The sequence below is a fragment of the Lactuca sativa genome, chromosome 8 (genome assembly GCF_002870075.4).
Source record: "Lactuca sativa cultivar Salinas chromosome 8, Lsat_Salinas_v11, whole genome shotgun sequence".
NCBI lineage: Eukaryota > Viridiplantae > Streptophyta > Magnoliopsida > Asterales > Asteraceae > Lactuca > Lactuca sativa.
In genome coordinates, this window is record NC_056630.2 from 51,092,977 (window position 1) to 51,114,875 (window position 21,899).

A 21,899-nucleotide genomic window follows, 5' to 3' on the forward strand; every position below is an offset into this window, starting at 1 on the left:
TTGTTCAACCAGGTTTCTGTAAAAAATAGTTGGTTTGTTCCGGTTTAGAAATATACATAAAACTGGTACTAATTGAACCATCCATTTTCTCGGTTCTCGGTCCAACTGGTTCGACCTGCTTGTTCAAGCCGGTTTTTAAAACATTGTTTTTTTCCTATCTTTTTTTTACGGTTAGTTTTAAATGAATCGAGAAATTTACTTTAAATAAATTTTAAGTGGATTAAGACATTGGGTTAGTTTAACTGAAGTGGAATATACAATATATAGGTTGATGTAGTTTTTCTGGCCACAAATTATAAAATAGGTCTTTTAAAAATATTAAGGTAAATCCCTTATTTTTAAATATAATCCTTGTATTATTATTAACAATTATTATTAATATAAAAAAAAGATAGGACCTAAGACCGACCTTTCATGAATATAGTTACACCCTACATATATGCAGATAGACATTGGTGTTAGCTATGTTTGAAGATATATTACCGGTATAAAAATAATTTATTTATATTGTAAACATATAACGGTCATCATAATCACCATTTATGGTAATCAGAAAACCAACAACTTAAATACTAAATTAAATCAATATTAAACACATAACATAAAACCAAATTTATGCTAGGTTGCTTATTTTAATTCAGTTTTGAACCTAAGAAACAAAATTTTGTAAGTAAAAACTTAATATTTGTTTTAAATTACAACATCTTTTAAATATCTGAAGTCTAAATTCATATCTGTTAATCAACTAAGGGGCTGTTTGTTTACCTCTTATTGTCTCTTAATAAAAGGCAAATATGAATCTCTCCAATTAAGTGTGTTTGTTTAAATCTTATTTTGACATCTGAACCTTAATTTTGTCACTTATTCGGTCAGACATTGAGATGGATCTGAATAAAAAAAATTACGCGTGTGCCCTTCCTCAATATTTCATCCGCTTCTTTTTTTCCCTTTCTAGTTTCTACTCCATCGATCATCATTCCTTTCTCCTACCTCTCAATCTCTTCTGCAACAATCGGCTCAACTGGTTCGCCGACAACCTCCGCCACAGACGAAACCCTTGAAATCCTCCGCCATAGAAGAAGGCATGGACAACTTCCTCTTGCCTCCGCCAACGACTCCGACTTATGTTGCAGGTACATTGATTCTTTTTTTTTTTCCCATGAAAATCGATAGGTTGCTCAGAGCGTGCTCCTAAGTTGTTGTTACGTTGCTTAAAACCCTAGAGGTTGTTGTTGATTAAAAACTTTATGGGATATTAGAACCCAAGAACATCAGTTATGGTTTTGGACCTTTTGGATGAGTTGAAGGTTTTTTGTTATGATATATTTTGTTTTGGTGGGTAAAAAAAATTAAATTCCATGAATGTTCATGTTTAGTTTACCAAAATTTTCTGTTTATCCATGTTGAACATGGATGACAATTGATTGTCAATTATTGAGGCTTTTGTTTTCGAGCAAAGAAAGTGTTCATGCCTTCATGGAGCATCTTGGTTGTGCTTAGATAAATACTTGTTGAATGTGCATCTTTAGCTAAAAACTTGTTGAATGTGCATCTTTAGCTAAAAACTTGTTGTGATTTTTTTATGTTCAAATCCGTTTTTTGTGTTTTATGCTCGATTATTATGTGTTCAAATCAGATTTTTTTTTTTCTGATTTTTGTGATTTTGTCATATGATTTGCTGAAATTAGGTTATGCTGAAATGTTGAAATTAGATTTGTCATTGAAGCTCTTAAGCACACCAATTGTTTGTGAAAAGTCCTGTGAGGTTCTATCAATATATGCTTTACAGAATGGTTTTTTTTTATCAAATCACAAAGTTGTGTTTGATGGGTATTAATGTTTAGATTGTATATTCTGTAATCATACCCTTGGTTGCAGTTTGATGGGTATTACTGTTTTTGAATTGAAGATAAAAAAATATTGAATGACGTGCTGCAAAAATTAGGATTGTTCACTATTTGGATAAAACCGAATTGTCCAATTGGACAAATTTGGATCGGACTATTTGGTTCAGATATTCGGATTTTTGGATTGGTTTTTAGCAAAACCGAATTATTATTTTGGATCGGTTTTGGTTTATAAAATAAAAACCAAATAGTCCAAAAAATCCGAATTCCAATTTATTATTTTGTTCTTTTTAATATATATCTTTAATAATTTATAAATTTACTAAATTATAATTTTAGTATATTAAAAATTTTCATCTATTATTATACTTTAATATGTATTTCTTATAAAAAAAAATTGTCTATAAAGTAGTAAATTATAATATATTTTTCTTGATAGTTATTTATAAGTTTTAATTCACAACTAATTAAACAATATTTTTTAGTTTATATTATAAAGTAAATTAATACTAAAGTTATATATTTGTTGAAATGTCTTAATTCTTGAAAACCGAATTATAAAAAACCGATCCAACCGAATTATAATTTGGTTGGATCGGATCGGATTTGAATTTAGTTTGGACTATTTGGATCTACGTTTTGAAAACCGAAATTAATTTGGATTCACTTGATCAGATCGGATTAAACCGATCCATCCAAACGAACACCCATAGCAAAAATAAGAATAAAGGGCATAATGGTCTTTTCCTTGTTATTATCAAGTGGTACTAGGTTATTCTAGATAACATGAAGCATCGAGACTTGGGATGGCCGGAAGAAGGGAGTTAGTTGATGGTTTAAAGGTTGGGGCAAGAAAATTTCAAGGGGTATTTTGGTCTTCTTTTGGAATTTTACATAAAAATGCTTTTTTTTTAATGTGATCCATATAAACATATTTTTCAGTTTGTTTTCATAGCCTATTGTAAGCTTGTTTTTGTAGGGGTGAAGACATGAAATAGCAATGTACTTTTATATATTTCTTTATTATAGTATCATAATTTCACCTCTTCCTATTAGAGCATAATATTTTGTATCGTGTTTATATATATATATATATATATATATATATATATATATATATATATATATTATAATTATTTAAGGATTTTTGTTCAGTTATTTTATAAATAGAAACATTGAATTCAATGAAAAATAAGATAGAAGGGTAAAATGGTCATTTTTATAATTCATCACAGGAATTCAGAGGTTCCAACCAAACAACATGTTAAAAATTCAGATCTTAAAAATTCAGACACTCTTAGAAATTCAGACCTCTTAAAAGTTCAAATCTTAAAAATTCAGATCCTGCCAAACAGCCCCTAAGTCTTTTAATCCGAATACATATCAAAATATGTAGACCAGACTTGGAAATCCTATGAAATAATCACGAGGTCAATTCTTAAAGTTATTAGATAAGGACAAAATCCATAGCCAAAGTCAAACCCCCATAAGATTTTTAAAACATTAAAAAGAATAGTAGTAACTATATTTTTAGAATTAGGCATTTTAAAATACAAAGAGTTCTAAATCATCATCATTTGTTTAAAACAACGACACACTTTTTATTTAATATACTACTAAATTACACCAATGTCTCATATAAGAGTTAAACCCTCAATCTCTTGGGCATATACTTTTAAATTACCATTACCCAAATCTCTACCCTTATCAAAGATCTATTTCTTTTTAATAGTCAAGATGGTAACTCGAAGCATACACAAGGTATTACCATCTTTCACTAAACTCGTTTAGGGCACCACTCATAGATTTTAGTGTTTAGGACACCACTCATAGATTTTAGTGACATGTGACAATCACACATGAAATTGTGGAATGGGTTTACAAACATGACGATCTCTATCATGACTTTATAATATGTCAATCACAACTCACATGCATCACTTCTTGCATAAGAATGTATTCCTAAATCTCATAATGTCCTGACAACACACATGTCTCATCCCATCCTATGTGAGTGTAATGATCATGCTCAAAACTCTTTTTAAATCATAAGTTTACATTCAATTTTAAAATTCATGGCAAAATCTTTTACGTGAATGCATACATATTATTTGAAATATTTCATACAATAATTGCACATAGAAGTACAAATACAGGAAAACTCACATATCAAAATAAGTAAGGTCCCGTTTAATAGTTTCTGTCTGGGAAAGTGTTGTCTAGTAAAGTGTTGTCTGGAAAAGTTTTCTGACTGTGAAAGAAACCATGCTGTTTGATTGTACATCTGATTGACTGTGCTGAATGATGAAAAAAGTAATAAAAAAAATAAAAAAATAAATTTAAAAAAAGTTATTTAAAAAAATTAATAATCCAATAAAGAAAGAAAGAGACGAGGTTTGGTGTATAATTGTCTTTCCAGCCCATTCAGCCAGAAAGATATGATTTTGGGGCTTTCTGGGAAAGACATATCTTACCGGGAAAGACCCATTATTTTGTGCAAATCAAACAGTCTTTCAGGTCCATTCAACCAGAAAGATCTGTTTGGACCTGGAAAAATGCGTATCAAACGGGGCCTAAGGGACATGTATTCTCGGGCAACAACCTTACTTTAGCTGTAAGATATCCTCTAAATAAACTTTTCCAAATCATAAAAGAGATATCAGACACCTACATGATCATAATAATCCATATAAATAATGTTAAATTATTTCTTAGTACTCTAATTTTGGTTTTTAAAACTTATTTAACATCTATAGACTCATAAAACACTAAATATGTGACCAAAAAAAAAAAATAAGAGCAATCATTGACCACCCAAAGCATTAATGTCAAAATATTAGCGATTGTGGATTTTAAAAGAAAAAAACATGGCCCGCAATTATCCAATTTTAGCACTTCCACCAAAAAACTTCAAAATGGCTTTTTAGCTCCTCGAACTTGATTTAAATCTTTCCAAATCCAATTTTAGTGACTTTGGATACTTAAATAGAGTTAAGCGGTTAGTTCTAACACTAAAATAACACATAATTAATATCATTAACATCTTAATTCATCAAAGAATAATATCCGCCATCTTTCGATTAGAACTTCAAAACTTAAGATATGACAACTAAGTTTAAATTTCTCTAATGATTTGAACTTAGACAACATGAATCTAACATAAAATCACTAGAGAACACTAAATCCATAGTAAAACTTGAATTTGCATAGATTAAGAATAATCCATCATTGTTAGATCTTATAAACTTCATCTCAAGTTCATAACCTCAAATTTGACCATATTGGAGATTTCAACATATGATTAGGACTTAAAATGAATGAAATTAAATCTAAAACACAATCTTAAACATCATACATACTGAGAAATTAAATTCCATTGGATACATAAATGAATTAGTAAATCTAAGGTTTCTAAAACACCATTAAAGCTTCATAACTCTATTTTTTATCATATATTTGAACTAGCATAATTCGATTAGTGTTATAAACTTTGAAATCCAACATTAAAGTTGATCTAATGATGGATTGATTAATGTTATAAACTTTGAAATCCAACACTAAAATTGATCTAATGATGGATTGCATCATAGAGTTCATATTTAGATATGACCCATATAATATAGAAGTTAAATGACTAATAATTTGATGAAACAACTACCTTATGAGCTTTACAACATAAAATTTAATATAACTTAAATACTTCACTAGTCCTACAGTTATGCTTCCTCTTTGCATAGATGATATTTCCTCCTCAAAACTCACCAAAATATTCCATATGGTAGGAAGAACCATCGTTGGGCCTTAAATATTCAAAAGTTTGATACTAAGGCAAGATTAGTTCCTCCAAGTTACATTATTACAAAATCCCTTAAATGGTTTTTTCCTAACAAATCAAATCTATAGTTTATAGTTTGACCCCAAACATGATTTGTACTTATAAGGTCCAACACTAGTTACTAAGTTAAGTCTAAGTTAAGCATAAGTTTCCAAAATTGGCAACTTTAGATCTTCAATAATTAAATTCCGACTTAATTCTAAAATGGCATTCTAAGTAAGATGTATAGTTTCACATATTCTATTTAAACCTTAAATGATGAAATTTCTTACAAATACATTCACATCCTAATTAAATGAATTTATTAAAATGTCATTCATTAATTCACCGTCTTAAAGATTTTGATTCAACTTTTCATTTAACTAATTAATTAAATTTCTCTTTTTAGTATTTCAAATTACTTAACTTGAAATTTAGGCCTCGAATCAATCACACTATATCGTACAACATGAAATTTTGAAACAACCTTGACCCAAAAATCTTGTGGTTTATTTAAAGAATCAATCTTTATTTTAACAATATTATGAACGCATGCAAACTACCAACATCCAAATTGTATTCTTTGTTCAAATCGAAACTCTTCTTCCACTTTACCTAACACATATTCCTTTACCTATCCCCGACCAAAAAAAACACCAAAGCAACACGAATTATCGAAAATTATGAACCATAATAGGAGCTCAAAAATGGAGAAGAAATATATGCATAGGCTTCCAAGGACCGTCTTTAAAAAGTGTTAAGTGACACGTAGTAGAAAGCGTTTTTACCTTACAAGTAGAAACCTTTGTGTAATAACGGTCGATAATGCTTTTCCAATCATCAATCTTCAACATAATGGATCTATCGGGAATCCAATATAATTGAAAGCAAATTCCCCCCCCCCCCCCCTTACAATTCATAAAAGTAGTCTTAAGACTTCCTCATAAGAGACACCGACTCCAAAGAGAGGAATCTTTAGAAGATTAAATTTCAACCCCGAGATGATATATATATATATATATATATATATATATATATATATATATATATATATATATATATATATATATATATATATATATATATGTGTGTGTGTGTGTGTGTGTGTGTGTGTGTGTGGAAAAGTTCAATAGAGAACCATTATTAATCAAGGAACCAATCCGAAACGTCAGAATTTAAAGCGATCAACGGCAAAAGGAAGGATTATAAACTTTTATAATGGACGCACATGTAGCGAATTATAACAAAACCCACTTCCTTTTTTTCATTTAAAATTTTTTTTAAGCCAAGTTTTTTATCGAAAAAAACCGAATATACCGTTGGTCACGATTTTTCGTCCTCTTTCCATAGAGATCCATGATGATATATAAAAAACGATTTTTTTTTTGAAAAAAACCCACTTAAATTTGTTAGTTTTTTTCATTATTTAAGTTTATTTTTATCAAAAAAAAAAAAACTAACTATACCAAAAATATTAATTTTTTGTACTCTATTAATAAACATCAAAACCGATTAAAAAAAACATCGAACAGTGTAGATTCACACTGTAAATCTAAATTGTAAATATTTCAATTTTTAACATTCACAATATGAAAAATCTCGAACAGTTCAAATTCACATTGTAAATCTGAATTACTATTATGCACACTGAATATGAGAAAGTTCATAAAAAAAAACCTCAATCGGTGTAGATTCACACTGTGAATCTAAACTGTAAATATTTTAAATTTTAACATTCACAATGTGAAAAAGCTCCGATCAGTTCAGATTCACATTGTGAATCTGACTTATTATTATACACACTGTAAATCTGAGGAGGTTGACAATGTAAATCTGAACAGGTTTACAATATGAATCTGAACTGAAATATCGTTTTTTTTAAACATGAATATGAATATATGTTTAAAAAGTACAAGAAATATGAATTTTGATATATTTATTAATTTTTTTTCTATAAAAAAATAGGCCTTAACTTTTTTTATCAAAGAAAATAAAGTGTTTTTTTCGAAAGAAAAGTTCATTTTTTATATATCATCATGGATCTCTATAGAAAGATTACGAAAAATCGTGAACAACGGTATATTCGGTTTTTTTTTCGATAAAAAACATGGCCTAAAAAAAATTTAAACGAAAAAAAGTGGTGAGTTTTTTTGTAAAGGATGAATTTTTTGGTATAATCCAGTGTGTGTGCGTCCAATGTAAAAGTGTACATCTATTTTCTTGGCCGTTGATCGTTATGATTTCCGACGCTCATGAATGGTTCCTTGATTCCTTGGTTAATTATGGTTCTCTATTGAATCACACACACACACACACATACACACACACACTCTCTCTCTCTCTCTCTCTCCCTATATATATATATATATATATATATATATATATATATATATATATATATATATATATATAATGTGGATTGTAACTATTATGTGAATGTTAGGATCCTTGGTGGTCCAAACATTTTTCCTAAATTAAATTATATTTAAAAATGGAAATTATCGGATTTCAAGGGATAATTAATTTTTTAATTTTAAAAATTATGATTGTTTTTTAGTTAATTCAAATCGAACATATTTTTTTAATCATAAACGATTTGATTCTGTTAGAATGATATTCAGACAGAATACACATTCTCATTGAATGAACATTTTGAAAAATAACAAAAATTTGAACCGATGAGTTGAAGAATAATAACAAAAATTACATTAATTCTTATAGAATACGGGTAACAATTACTACGAATTATATTTATTGTTAAAAAATAAATCTAAAAAAACTTTCAAATCGGGAAAGAAAACATCAAAATCTAACAAAGAGACTAATACATTCTAAAAAACATGACCTAATGAGTTTTTTTTTTTTTTTTTTTTTTTTTTTTTTTTTTTTTTGTAAAGGGTGGATTTTTTGGTATAATCCGGTATGTGTGCGTCCAATGTAAAAGTATACATCTATTTCCTTGGCCGATGATCGTTATGATTTCCGACGCCCACGATTGGATCCTTGATTCCTTGGTTAATTATGGTTCTCTATTGAATCTCACCCTATATATATATATATATATATATATATATATATATATATATATATATATATATATATATATATATTGAGAGAGAGAGAGAGAGAGAGAGTTAGGTTATAATGTGGATTGTAACTATTGTGTGGATGTAAGGATCCTTTGTGGTCCAAACATTTTTCCTAAATTAAATTATACTCCCTCCGTCCCAAAATAAATGTCCACCTAAAAAAACACGCGGTTTAAGAAAACACAAATCAATGTGGCTTTTACCTAATAAAATGTCATTTCTACCCTTGTTAATTTTTTTTATTTAGTTTCTTTTAGAATTCAAATAAACGTATCTTGAAACAAATTTTGTTTGCCAAAATGTATCTTGAAACTTTCATTATTTTTGATAAACAAATGGAGGCAAAATTTGCCGCCATAATTTTGTGGCAAATCACAGTAAAATTTCATTTAGATTAAACTCATTTAAAATTTCATTTTGATTTTAGATTACGTAGCCTTTTCTTTTGCCGCCAACTTATCCATGTGTCTTTTCACTTCCCATTAATTACATATAAATATGTCTTCATTTAAGCAAAGACTTCTGTGACTAGCCTAAACATTATTCATTATTGATCATAATTCAAATATTCATATATGGAGCCTTCCACAAATCCATCCACTAAAAAAACACCACCCTTGCCCAACGTCAAACCATATATCAATTCTTATTGCAAGAAAGTAGTGATGGAGAATTAAAAAAAGGTTTCATAAGTGAAATAGCTTCACGATTTTCGGTTTCTACACGGACAATTAGTCGCATTTGGCATCAAGCTAAATTTCAAATTGACCACGGATTACCAGTTGATTTATCTTCAAATAAGCCAAAGGTTGTTGGGCGGAAAAGGGTACAAATAAACTTGAATCAAGTTTCAGAAGTTCCATTACGTCGTCGAGCCAATATACGGTCTCTTGCGAAATCTATAAATGTCTCGAAATCAACGATGCATAGACGTATCAAGGAAGGTGTAGTTCGACCACATACAAATGCAATCAAGCCGACTCTAACTCATGAGAATAGAAGAGAAAGGTTAGAATTTTGCTTATCCAAGATTACTATACAATCATTATTAAGTCCGATTCCTACATTCTATGATATGTTTAATGTTGTTCATATTGATGAAAAGTGGTTTTACATATCACAACCATCAAAACGTTACTACCTTGTCCCCGGTGAGGATGAACCGTTGCGAACATGTAAAAGCAAAAAGTTTATCACAAAAGTTATGTTTCTAGCGGCCGTAGCAAGACCGAGATTTGATTCATTAGGTAACGAAGTATTTTCAGGAAAAATTGGTATCTACCTGTTTACAACATTAGAACCCGCTAAGCGTTCAAGCAAAAACCGTATTGCGGGAACATTGGAGACGAAGCCTATTTTATCGGTGAACAAAGAGGTAACAAGGTCATGGTTGATAGAAAAGGTTCTACCGGATATCAAAACCAAATGGCCGCAAGGTCATATCGGTCCAATATTTATTCAACAAGACAACGCAAAGCCCCATATTGATGTTAACGATAGCGAGTTTCTTGAAGCGGCATCTCGAGATGGATTTGATATTCGACTTTGTTTTCAGCCCCCTAATAGTCCGGATTTGAATGTGTTAGACCTTGGTTTTTTTCAAGCAATCCAATCACTTCAAGAACAAGAGGTTTTGCGTATAATTGATGAATTAGTTGATGCGGTTCAAACATCTTTTGAAAGAATGCCATCACAACAACTTAACAATGTTTTTTTAACTCTACAAACATGTATGAAAGAAATCATAAAAGTTCAAGGTGGCAACAACTATCATGTACCGCATATTGGTAAATGTAGGTTAGAACGAGAAGGTAATTTGCCACTCCAAATTGAATGTGGTCAAAATTTATTAGACGACGCCATATTGTATTTGAACCAGTAAAAATGCATTGCACGTCACCTTATTTGGAAAAGAACACTTGTATTTTGACCTTTTTTTTAATGAAAATTAGAAAAAGTGAGATGTTTTGGTTGTGTGGTTACGATTTGATTTACTATGCCACTACATAATGAATTCATATGATTGAATTTTTTGTTTACTAGAGTTACTGGAGTATTTGTTTCCATATTCTGTGGATGATTTTTTTTTTTTTTTTTAATTACTAATCATAAAACACATTAATAAAAACATATTGGTTAACTCAAATGATAAGGGGTAATTTGGTAAACTATTCATCTATTTTTAGTAGTGGACATTTATTTTGGGACAACCTAAAATAGTAACCTGGACATTTAAATTGGGACTGAGGGAGTATTTAAAAATGGAAATTATCGAATTTCAAGGGATAATTGATTTTTTAATTTTAAAAATTATGATTGTTTTTTAGTTAATTCAATTCGAACATATTTTTTTAATCATAAACGATCTGATTCTGTTAGAATGATATTCGGACATAATACACATTCTCATTGAATGAACATTTTGAAAAATAACAAAAATTTGAACCGATGAGTTGAAGAATAATAACAAAAATTACATTAATTCTTATAGAATACGGGTAACAATTACTTAGAATTACATTTATTGTTAAAGAATAAAAATACAAAAAAACTTTCAAATAGGGAAAGAAAACATCAAAATCTAACAAAGACACTAATACATTCTAAAAGAATAATATTGCTTAGAATCACTTTCAATTTTGTGGTTTGTTTTTCAAATATCAACTTCTGTGAAAACAAAATTATATATATATATATATATATATATATATATATATATATATATATATATATATAGGGAAAAGGGACTATACATTACAGCCCCACCTAAGCTTAGGTACTAAACCTCTTGAAAATACATTGTTTTACTATATAAAGATTACGGTTAATGGATTCACGATTAATACTTCAAGATGTAAATTCAAGATCGACACAATAGGGTTTAGGGTTTAGAGTTTAGGGTTTAGGGTTTAGGGTTTAGGTTTATGTTTAGGGTTTAGGGTTTAGGGTTAATGTTTATGGTTTAGGGTTAGGGTTAGGGTTTAGGGTTTAGTGTTTAGATTTAGGGTTTAGGGTTTAGCTTTAGTGTTTAGGGTTTAAATTCAGGGTTTAGGTTTAGGTTTAAGGTTTAGTAATGTTCACTTGGATGATAAACGATAACTGAGGAAAGAAAACGGAGATGATAAAATGATAATGAAAGAAAGAAATGTTATGGAGAATGATATATTTACCAAGTGAAACCAAACCGGGTATATTTAGCATGTTAAAACGACATATTTTAGAGGTTTAGTACCTAAGCTTAGGTGGGGCGGTAATGTATATTCCCTATCCCCATATATATATATATATATATATATATATATATATATATATATATATATATATATGTATATGTATATATAGGTGGGTTCAATTGAGAAAATAAAAAAGGTTGAGAATGGGGGAATCATTCTCAGCCACTCATTTAATCTAAGCATAAAAAGACACAGTGACAAATTTGTAAATATGATATAATAGCATTCAATCACAAATACGTAAGTGTAGAAAATTAGATAACAGTTGAAATTCATTCTAATCGATCGTTATCATCCAAATTTCTCCTCCAACCTTTAACAATCATTCATATTTCTTCAATTAAATCATCGATCAACGTCATCCTGTGTTAATCAATCATCGATCTTCGTCTATAACACGATTATCAACACCATTCAACAGTTGACAACAAAAATTCGTTTTTTGCTCTTTCAATCCAACCTTCAATTCTACTTGAATACGAGCATATCTTCAACATCTATGATTAATTATACTTCCAGCATCATTAGATCAACATCATCGATAATCAACAAAAAATTCAATTTGTATCATTCATTCAACATCGATCATCAAATAAAACATCGAAATTAAAGTTAGAAAAAGATCAAATCATTTTTTGTTTGAAAATTTTCATATATTCTCTACCAATCTACTATTTTGTAAGATTTAAATAGTCAAAGTATCGTATTTATCACATTTTTAAAAAAGTTAACTTGTATGCACTCCAACTGTTTTATGAAATGCATAAACTAAATTACCACGTTATATTCATATATGAATATGTTTTCTCACCTGAATCAATATGTGATTATTAAAACACAAAACAAATATGCAAGTCTGTATGTTATTCATATGTGAATAACATATAAAAATTATATATATTTCTGAAAACACCTTGTAATATTCATATATGAATATATTGTGCAATATTCACATATGAATATACCAACTATTATTCATAAGTGAATATAAGATCTAATATTCACAAATGAATATACTATGTACTATTCTCATGTGATATATCATGTAATACTATATAATATTCACATATGAAAATACCATCTAACATTCACAAGTGAATATACTATGTAATATTCACAAGTGAATGCATCGTCTAATATTTAAATATGAATATACTATGTTTAGTATATGCTATATTCATATATGAATGATACTTAAATTGTAAAAAAAATTAATCATAGTTTTTATTCATAAGTGAATAACGAATGTACTGTAGTAAAAACCTGATTCATTTTTATTCACTTATGAATAACGATAGCTGAATATATATATATATATATATATATATATATATATATATATATATATATATATATATATAGGTAAAGGTTCAAATGAGAACCAAAAAAGATTAAGAACCTAAGAACCAACTAATTAAGGGAAATTCTTGTCAAAACTGAACACCACCTTTCACCTACTGCAACCACTATTGCCGACGACCTTACCACCACCACCTTCGCATCCTTACCGGCGTCATGGCCTCTTTCTTCCTCGACAAATCTGATCAACTGTTGTTTCTTCTTATCCTCTCATCAAAACCATCAGAATCTACTTAGATTTGTAGATCTGAAACTGTAGATCTGAAATGTCTTAGATTTGGAATAACCATTGTCGCTGCCGGGAGAACACTACTGCTGGAAGATTGTTGTCGCGTCCCTGCATTATCTTTCTTCCACCACCTCCTCCACTCTCGATGTCCAGCTCTGTAATTTTTCTGTATCCTCTATATCTATAATTATCCGACAACCTCCAAATCAGTGTTTTTTTGATTGTCGCGACACTAGATCTTTCATATCTGTAATTTTCTGAACATAGTTGCACCAGATCTTCTAAATTTATGATTTTCCAATGACCGCGACCTCTTTTCACTCCTCTCGCTTCTGCTCCGCCATAAACACCACTAGCATCTCCACATATCAGATATGTTCCACCACCGACACCTCCTCCTCCTTCTGCTTACCTCCACCACATCCTTCGTTTTCTCCTCCAAACACCGTCTTCATGTTGCTTCAGATCTGCTTTGATAATGATCTATACGGTAATAAGATCAGATCTTGAATATCCGAAGACTCTAAGGAATATGACAATCTTAGATCTGTAAATCACATCAGATCTGGAAATAATGTGCACACAAGGTGTTTGATAAAATGCCTCAACAAGATCTGTAAGTTTTTAAGTTCTGAATAAGTGTTTAAAATTTTGTTTTAAGCTTTGAATTAGTGTCTGAAGTGTGTATTATGTTATGCATTTTTTTTTTTTGCAATAAGCTGTGTATTTTAGTGTTTGAAATATGGAATTAAGCTATGAATTAGTGTCTGAAATGTTTCATCAAACTGTAAATTCTGATTTTTTTTATCCAAATCTAAATTTTATGTGTAAATGAGTTGTGAAATTAGTGTATTAATCTGTGAATTTTATTCAGAACTTAATATAATAAATTCACATTTTAATATACACAAATGCCTCCAGATATGAATATATAAATATAAGTTTTAAGTTGAGAATATTGTTGTAAATATATAAGTTTTGTGTATTAAACTGTATTACACTGTGAATTTATTGTATTAAACTACAAGTTTTATGTATTAAGCTGTGAATTGATTGTATTAAACTATGAATTGCTTGCATTAAGTTTTTTTTAAAGAGACAATTGACTGTATTAAGTTATTAATTAACTGTATTAAGTTATGAATTTTGTATTAAACTGTGAATTTATTATATTAAATGGTGAATTTTGTACATTAAATTGTGAATTCACAGTATTAAACTGTGAATTAACTATATTAAGCTATGATTTTTTTTTTTTAAAAAAAATTATGTTTAAAAAAAAAGAATCATTATACACATATATGATTTTCTCTAAATTTAAATAAATTGTATAAAATATAAACTATATTAAACTTTAAAAGAAACACTAGCCTTCATATTTAAAGGTATACATATAAGTTTTAAGTTAAAATATAACATTTCTGTATATTAAACTGTAAATTTATTATATTAATCTATGAATTTTGTGTATTAAACTGTGAACTAACTGTATTAAATTGTGAATTGACTGTATTAAGTTGTGAACTTTTTATTTATTTTTTTTCATTAAAATATAAATTATTTATGTATGAATGGTTGTATTAATTTTCTTGTATAAATATGTAAGAATGTAACAGTTTTTATAATTGTTTTGCATTAAACTCTAAATTAGTGAATTAATAAGTTTATTAAACTATGAATATACAATTTAAGATGTTAATACATGATTTTGTATACAGATCGGATTTGAAAGAAAAGGATGGTTACAACGATGACACAAGTGTTTGGTGACAGTGTGTTGTAGTGGTTGGTGATAGTAGAATTTGTGTTTGACTTCTTTGAAATTTTGAATTATTGTAAAATTAATTGTATTAAGTTGTGAATTTTGTGTATTAGACTGTAAATGGATTATATGAAATTATGTAATATATATATTTTGTGTTACAATGCGAATGAAAATATTAAACTGTAAAATTATGAATTTGTCTTAATCATTTTTGGTTTTTATTTGAATCTCTCCCTATATATGTGTATATATATATATATATATATATATATATATATATATATATATATATATATATATATATATATATAGGTTCAGGTTCATTTGAGACCATTCTAATTTTGTGAGACTGTGAGACAAAATCTAAAAATAATTTTAAAATGCAAAATAAATGGAAAAATCCAAAAATTCTTTTTTTAAATATTATTTTCGAAACTTGAATTAACTAAAAAAAATAAAATAAAATAAAATCTCGTTTTTTTTGAAAAATACGTGAAATATTCTAAATAGAATATTACACTGACATATTCTAAAAAATAATTTTAAAATGCAAAATAAATGGAAAAATCTAAAAATTCTTTTTTTAAATATTATTTTCGAAACTTAAATTAACTAAAAAAAATAAAAAAAATAAAAATTTCTATTTTTTTTGAAAAATACGTGAAATATTCTAAATAGAATATTACACTGTACATATTCTAAAAATAATTTTAAAATGCAAAATAAATGGAAAAATCAAAAAATTCTTTTTTTAAATATTATTTTTGGAACTTGAATTAACTAAAAAAAAATAAAAAAAAAATAAAAAAATACGTCTCACGGTCTCACAAAATTAGGCCGTCTCACATGAACCTAACCCTCTCTCTCTCTCTCTCTCTCTATATATATATATATATATATATATATATATATATATATATATATATATATATATATATATATATCTACCCTAATAAATGAAAATGACTTTCCCACATGTCCTCTTATCATTCATTTGGACACATGACATTTTCTAGAAATTTTAAAATTTTCTATTTTCCACTTGTCATTTTATTGTATTTTTGATTTTATTAAATTAAAATCCACATTTAATATATAAGGTAATATATATGTAAGGTATTTATTAGAAAATGGTTTATATATGTAAGGTATCTAATGCATTAAAGTCTCATTAATTTTAATAATTCAAAAAATTTCTTATTTTTCTTATAAATTTAAAGTTTTCAAATTGTTAAAATTTTATATTTAATTTTTTTTTAAATAAACCCATGTAATACATGGGTCTCACACCTAGTATATATATATATATATATATATATATATATATATATATATATATATATATATATATATATATATATATATATATATATATATATAAAAGCATCTCATGCGACCATTCTCCTAAGAAAATGCCTTGGCCACCTTACCTAAAACCTCTTTTAGACGGAAATTATGGGAGATCCGTTCACTAACCTATATACCACAAGTTACAATCAAGTATCAACAAATGACCGAATAACAAAAGTCAATTAAATGTGTTTAATGGCCTAGCGGTATGGAGTGACATTTTCATATGAGAGGTCAGGGGTTCAAATCTCTATGGAGACATAGGTGGTTATTTAGGAGTAGATTAGTTGGGGGTTCAAACATATGGATTACACTGAGGTAATCAAAATTTTCGAGCTTAAATCCCTGCTAAGAGAGAGGATCAATGAAGGTGATGCAGGTTTAATGGCAAATATAGGAAGACCTTTCAAAGAATATATGCCAACGTTGGTGGTGTCATTTTTACCAGTCACAGTGTGGTGTTTCCTCATATACTACCACAAATTGGGTGGGTGTTACATAATCTTTAACTACAATACGAGCATAACTAGAATTAAAGAAAGACTGATAGTAGTAACGCCGGCAATCAACAACTTTTTTAAGTGTATAATAATAGCGGCAAAAAATGCAACGAGAAGCATAAATCATAAGTTAATTTTCTTAAAAGTCAGTACTATATAGCAACATGTTAAACATATTAAGAATATTTAATTAATTCAAATGGAATAATTCATGTAATGTAAATTATTATCATGGATAAGAATGGGGACAAGATTAGAACTTACAATATAATGACTTGTTTGTTTTATTATTATTATCATGGATAAAAATGGGGACAAGAAACACAATTTACTGCACGATCACATGATTTTTATCATTATCTTAGTTCAAGTTGTGATTTATATAATCCATATGCTTATATTTAATCATTAGTATTGGAGTTCATCCAAACTCATATCCCTTTCACAACAACTACCAAATAAGAATAAGAGTAAATTACACGAATGGTCTCTATGGTTTGTAGTAATTTACATGTTTGGTTTCTAACTTATTTTTTTAACTCGGAAAAACCCTACTGTTTGTTTTTGTTGCGCGTTTGGTCCCTGTCTTACCTAAAAAGACTATTTTGCCATTGATTTTTTTGATTTATTTAAATAAACACACCCCAATCCCACCCCCACTTTACTTTACTTACCTACCCCACCATTTTTCCAAATTACCCCTTCCATTCCTGTTTCATGTCTGTGACAAGCTATCTACCGTATTCTTCACCACCACCATCAACCTCATCATCAGAGTTAAAACCACTGCATGTCTGCATCTAAAATCAAATATATCAATAAGCCTTGTCATAGTATATAATATTTATCATTAAGATTTGGAATGAGATATCTCATACAAATATTGAAGCATATATCGGTTAAGAAATTTGAGATCAAAATTGAAAAAGAAATTGAAACACAAATCATACATGGAACACAAATTGAAACTTGAAATTCAATTTATATAGATATATTTGACATCAAACTTAAAAAAAAAACACGAGTAATAGTATTGCAACGATATCTAGGTCACAAAGGGGTAATTTTGAAGTCGGGGTTCTATCAGTGATGAAGAGGTGGGCGGTGAGGAGTGGATGAAGGAGATAGTCGACGCTGAAGATAGAGGAGGGAGTAGATTCAAGTCTATAGAGAAGACGACGGAGGGTTGAGGACAGGGGAGGCCGGCGATGATGATGAAGAAGGATCAATCGACCAAGGGTATCGAGAGAGGCAGTAAAAGAGTGGGACCCACATGCCTTTTTTTTCCCTTATTTACAATAATAAATTAAAATAATATAAATAACAAAATCAATTTAAAAAGAAAATAATAAGGGCATAATAGTCCTTTTATGTGAGACATGGACCAAACGCGTAACAAAAACAAGCAGTAATGACCTTTGGAGTTTAAAAAAATAGTTAGGGACCAGACGTACAAATTACCCCAAACCATAGGAAGCATTCGTTTAATTTACTCTGAGAATAAGATAAAAATTATTATAGATATTAATTTGTGTTGTGGTTTAGGAACAATACTCGACTCCAATACCACTCTGTTTGAAGCCTTTGATTGCGTGGTTTTAGTCGGATACATTTTGGTTTCGTTTGCCACCTACTCCTCCACCGCTTCCCTTACCAATCTCCTTCTTCCATACCGTTCTTTTTTATCGACGAGTTAGTATATGTATGGGATTGAAACCAATACCTCCTTGTTATAAAAACCTTGTTAGGCAACTTATAAGCCAAGTGGATTAGCCAAACTTGTGCTTCAAGCACATCCTTAGTGGATGGGTTATCGAATTTTCTTCACTCGCTCAACACTTCCTTCATTTTGCGTCTCTACTTCTTCTGTATTCGATTAGGGCTCGACCGATAACTTGTTTCTCTAAAGAGTATCCTAGCTTCCACTAGACCTTTGCAAATTACACTTCTCTTTCTCTCTTTAGTCTGTCGTTTGTCGTATACACGCGTCAGAAATCAGACAGTACTTCCCATGTTCGCTAATTCTCATTGATTTCTACTCACCAACGCAACAAGGCAACCTCCACTCTAGCGCAACAAGGCAGTGACAACAAGGATAAGTTTGGATTTTACTGATTTGAGCCCCATTTCTATTCTTTGTTGTCTCCACTATCGAGTTCTTAGTTTCTTTTCTGATTTCCTGATATCAGACAACTTTTTGTGTTTGTGTGTGTGTGTGTGTGTTCGAAGATTAAACCTATAAGTTATGATTGAGCTAATTTGACCCTTAATTCTTTTGTTTGATGTCTCCAATTTCGATTTCTTTGTTACATTTATGTGTGTGAGCCTCAAATTAATCTGATTCAGATATATATATATATATATATATATATATATATATATATATATATATATATATGTTAAAATTCACATGTGCGGTCCAGATTTCTATGTTGTTGAAACTAAAAAAGGGTAAAATTGTCGGATTTATGCACAAGAACTATGAAAATGATGGTTGTTCATGCTAGATATGGTAGCAACCATGGATTTTTTACTTCAATCATGGTAAGCTTCAACTACTAAATATAGAATATCGTAGAAATTATAAAAGGCTATATTGTTTTGATTTTGCTTATTTGAGCCTCAATTCTTTTGTTTGTTGTCACCAATTTTGATTTCTTTATTGTATGTATGTGTGTGTGAGCCTCAAATTTAATCTGATTCAGATCTAAGTCAAACTTCATATGTACAGTTTGGATTTCTATGTAGTTCAAACTACAAAAGGGTGAAATTGTAAGATTTATGCGCAACAACCATGAAAAGGATGACTGGTGATGCTGGAGGTGGTAGTAGTTACAATTTTTGACTTCAATCATGGTAATATTCAACTATTAAAAGATCAAACCGCTTAGGTTTATAAGTTTATAGTTTATTTCCTATGGAAGAACTGAATTTTGAAGATAAGCGGTAGATACCTATTGAAAGATTCTCATTTACATAATAACCATTTAGGCTATGCCATTCCCTTAATGGCATTATGACATAACTCAAAATGGAAATATCTTCCATGTAACCTAAGGTCTTAGGTGTTGTTTTTTTTTTGTCTACATATTTTCTTGGCTTCTTCTGTCTGCGCTATGTAGACTACATGAAGACATTAGGCTTTGCAGACTGTTTGTTTTTTTGAAAATTACAGACCTAAAAAGATTTGTGTGTTATCTTCTTGGCGTAAATGTGGACCATAGTCTTCAAACATCTTTTAACCTAAAAAAACGCATATATCTTTTTTTTTTTTAAACTTAGATTTTGTAACACTGCATTACCAGCTTTTCCCTTTAAGCCCTTATTATATAAAAATCTTTAAAAAATTGGTCCCTAGACGAGTATGTTGGGTGTACTCTATTAGTACGATGAGCGTACTGGCTCTCAAGATGGTCGCGGAGGAGCCTACGTACGTTGGGCATATGTAAGAGTACGCGGGGCGTACGCTTGGAAGGGAGAAACCCTAATTTTTAGCGTTTGTGCCTTATTTAAACACCTTAAGTTGCCTTTGGGGTTTCTTATGACCAGTCTCATCTCTAAAAAACCTAAGAACCAAACCATAGCCTTCATTTGAGTGTTTGTGAGCCTTTGTTGTGATTTTGAGGTGTTTTTGGATCCTTTTAAGGAAGTGAAGGTAGTGGTGAAGCTTTGGTGGACTTGGAGCTTAAGGATCCAGAATCTTCATTAACTTTGCAAGCTATTTGAGGTATAAAGATCCTAAATTGATGGTTCCTGATGATAGATCTAGCTTAGGGCCTATCTTTATGCTTTTTATGGGCCTTTAAGCCATGCTTGAGAGTATGAGCTACTTCAGAAGCTAGGGATGGTAGATCTTGGCATTTTTGAGGTCCCTTGTTCATAAAAATGCAATCTTGATGAGTCATTTTGGCCCATGCATGAGTTAGAGTTACTTTTATGGTTCTCTTTGAGTTTTGGGCCCCATTAAGTCATGAAATAGTGTAAATTTGCCAACTTTAAGTATTAAGACACTATTTAGGATCAGATCTGAGAGTTTGGATTAGTGTCTTAATTGATTAAGTGCTTAATGGAAGGGGTTGGTTGTCTGTGGAGTACGTTGGGCGTACCCAACTCGTGTATTGTGCGTACTTGCCCCGAAGGGAGTACGTTGGGCGTAAGTCTAAATATGTCGGACATACTTAACAGCTTGACTTTTGTTAACTTTCACGTTTTGGCTCATATTTGGACTTTTAGGGTTTGGGCCTTGTTGGGCCAATTGTCTTATGACCTTTGGGCTATTGTTTGGCTTTGGGCCTTCTTGGATTGAGACCATAATGGGATTTGGGTGCCATTTAGGATTTTGGGCTATATGTTATTGGGTTGGGCTTTGGTTATCGGGCCAAGTGAGGAAAGGGTAAAATGGTCATTTACCCTAGGAGTGGGACAATTAAATGAGATTCATAGTTTTGGTTTATGACCCAACTTATTAATTGGGTTTATTTGATTGGTCAGCGTGGGGATTTTCCGCATCAGTAGTCTAAGCTTCTATCTGAGACATTCATCAGCTTGAGGTGAGTTTCCTCACTATGCTTGGTGGGTCGAAGGCTCCAATGACGACCCATGATGTATTATGGTTAGGGTGCTAGTTGTCTGTGTGACTCTTGCATGCGTTGTATGTAATATGTATACCGGGCGGGACCCGATGCCAGGCGGGGCCTGATGAGTATATTGTAT

General features: G+C 29.8%; 1 protein-coding gene across 1 annotated transcript; it reads left to right on the forward strand.

Annotated features, from left to right (window-relative positions):
• Positions 1-9,672: 9,672 nt before the first annotated feature.
• On the forward strand, positions 9,673-10,632 carry LOC111896598 (uncharacterized). Its single transcript, XM_023892574.1, has one exon. The coding sequence runs from the start codon at positions 9,673-9,675 to the stop codon at positions 10,630-10,632; it is 960 nt and encodes a 319-aa protein (XP_023748342.1).
• Positions 10,633-21,899: the final 11,267 nt, after the last annotated feature.

Coding starts and splice junctions, on each gene's coding strand:
- LOC111896598 (XM_023892574.1), top strand. CDS start 9,673: ATGCATAGACGTATCAAGGAAGGTGTAGTTCGACCACATACAAATGCA.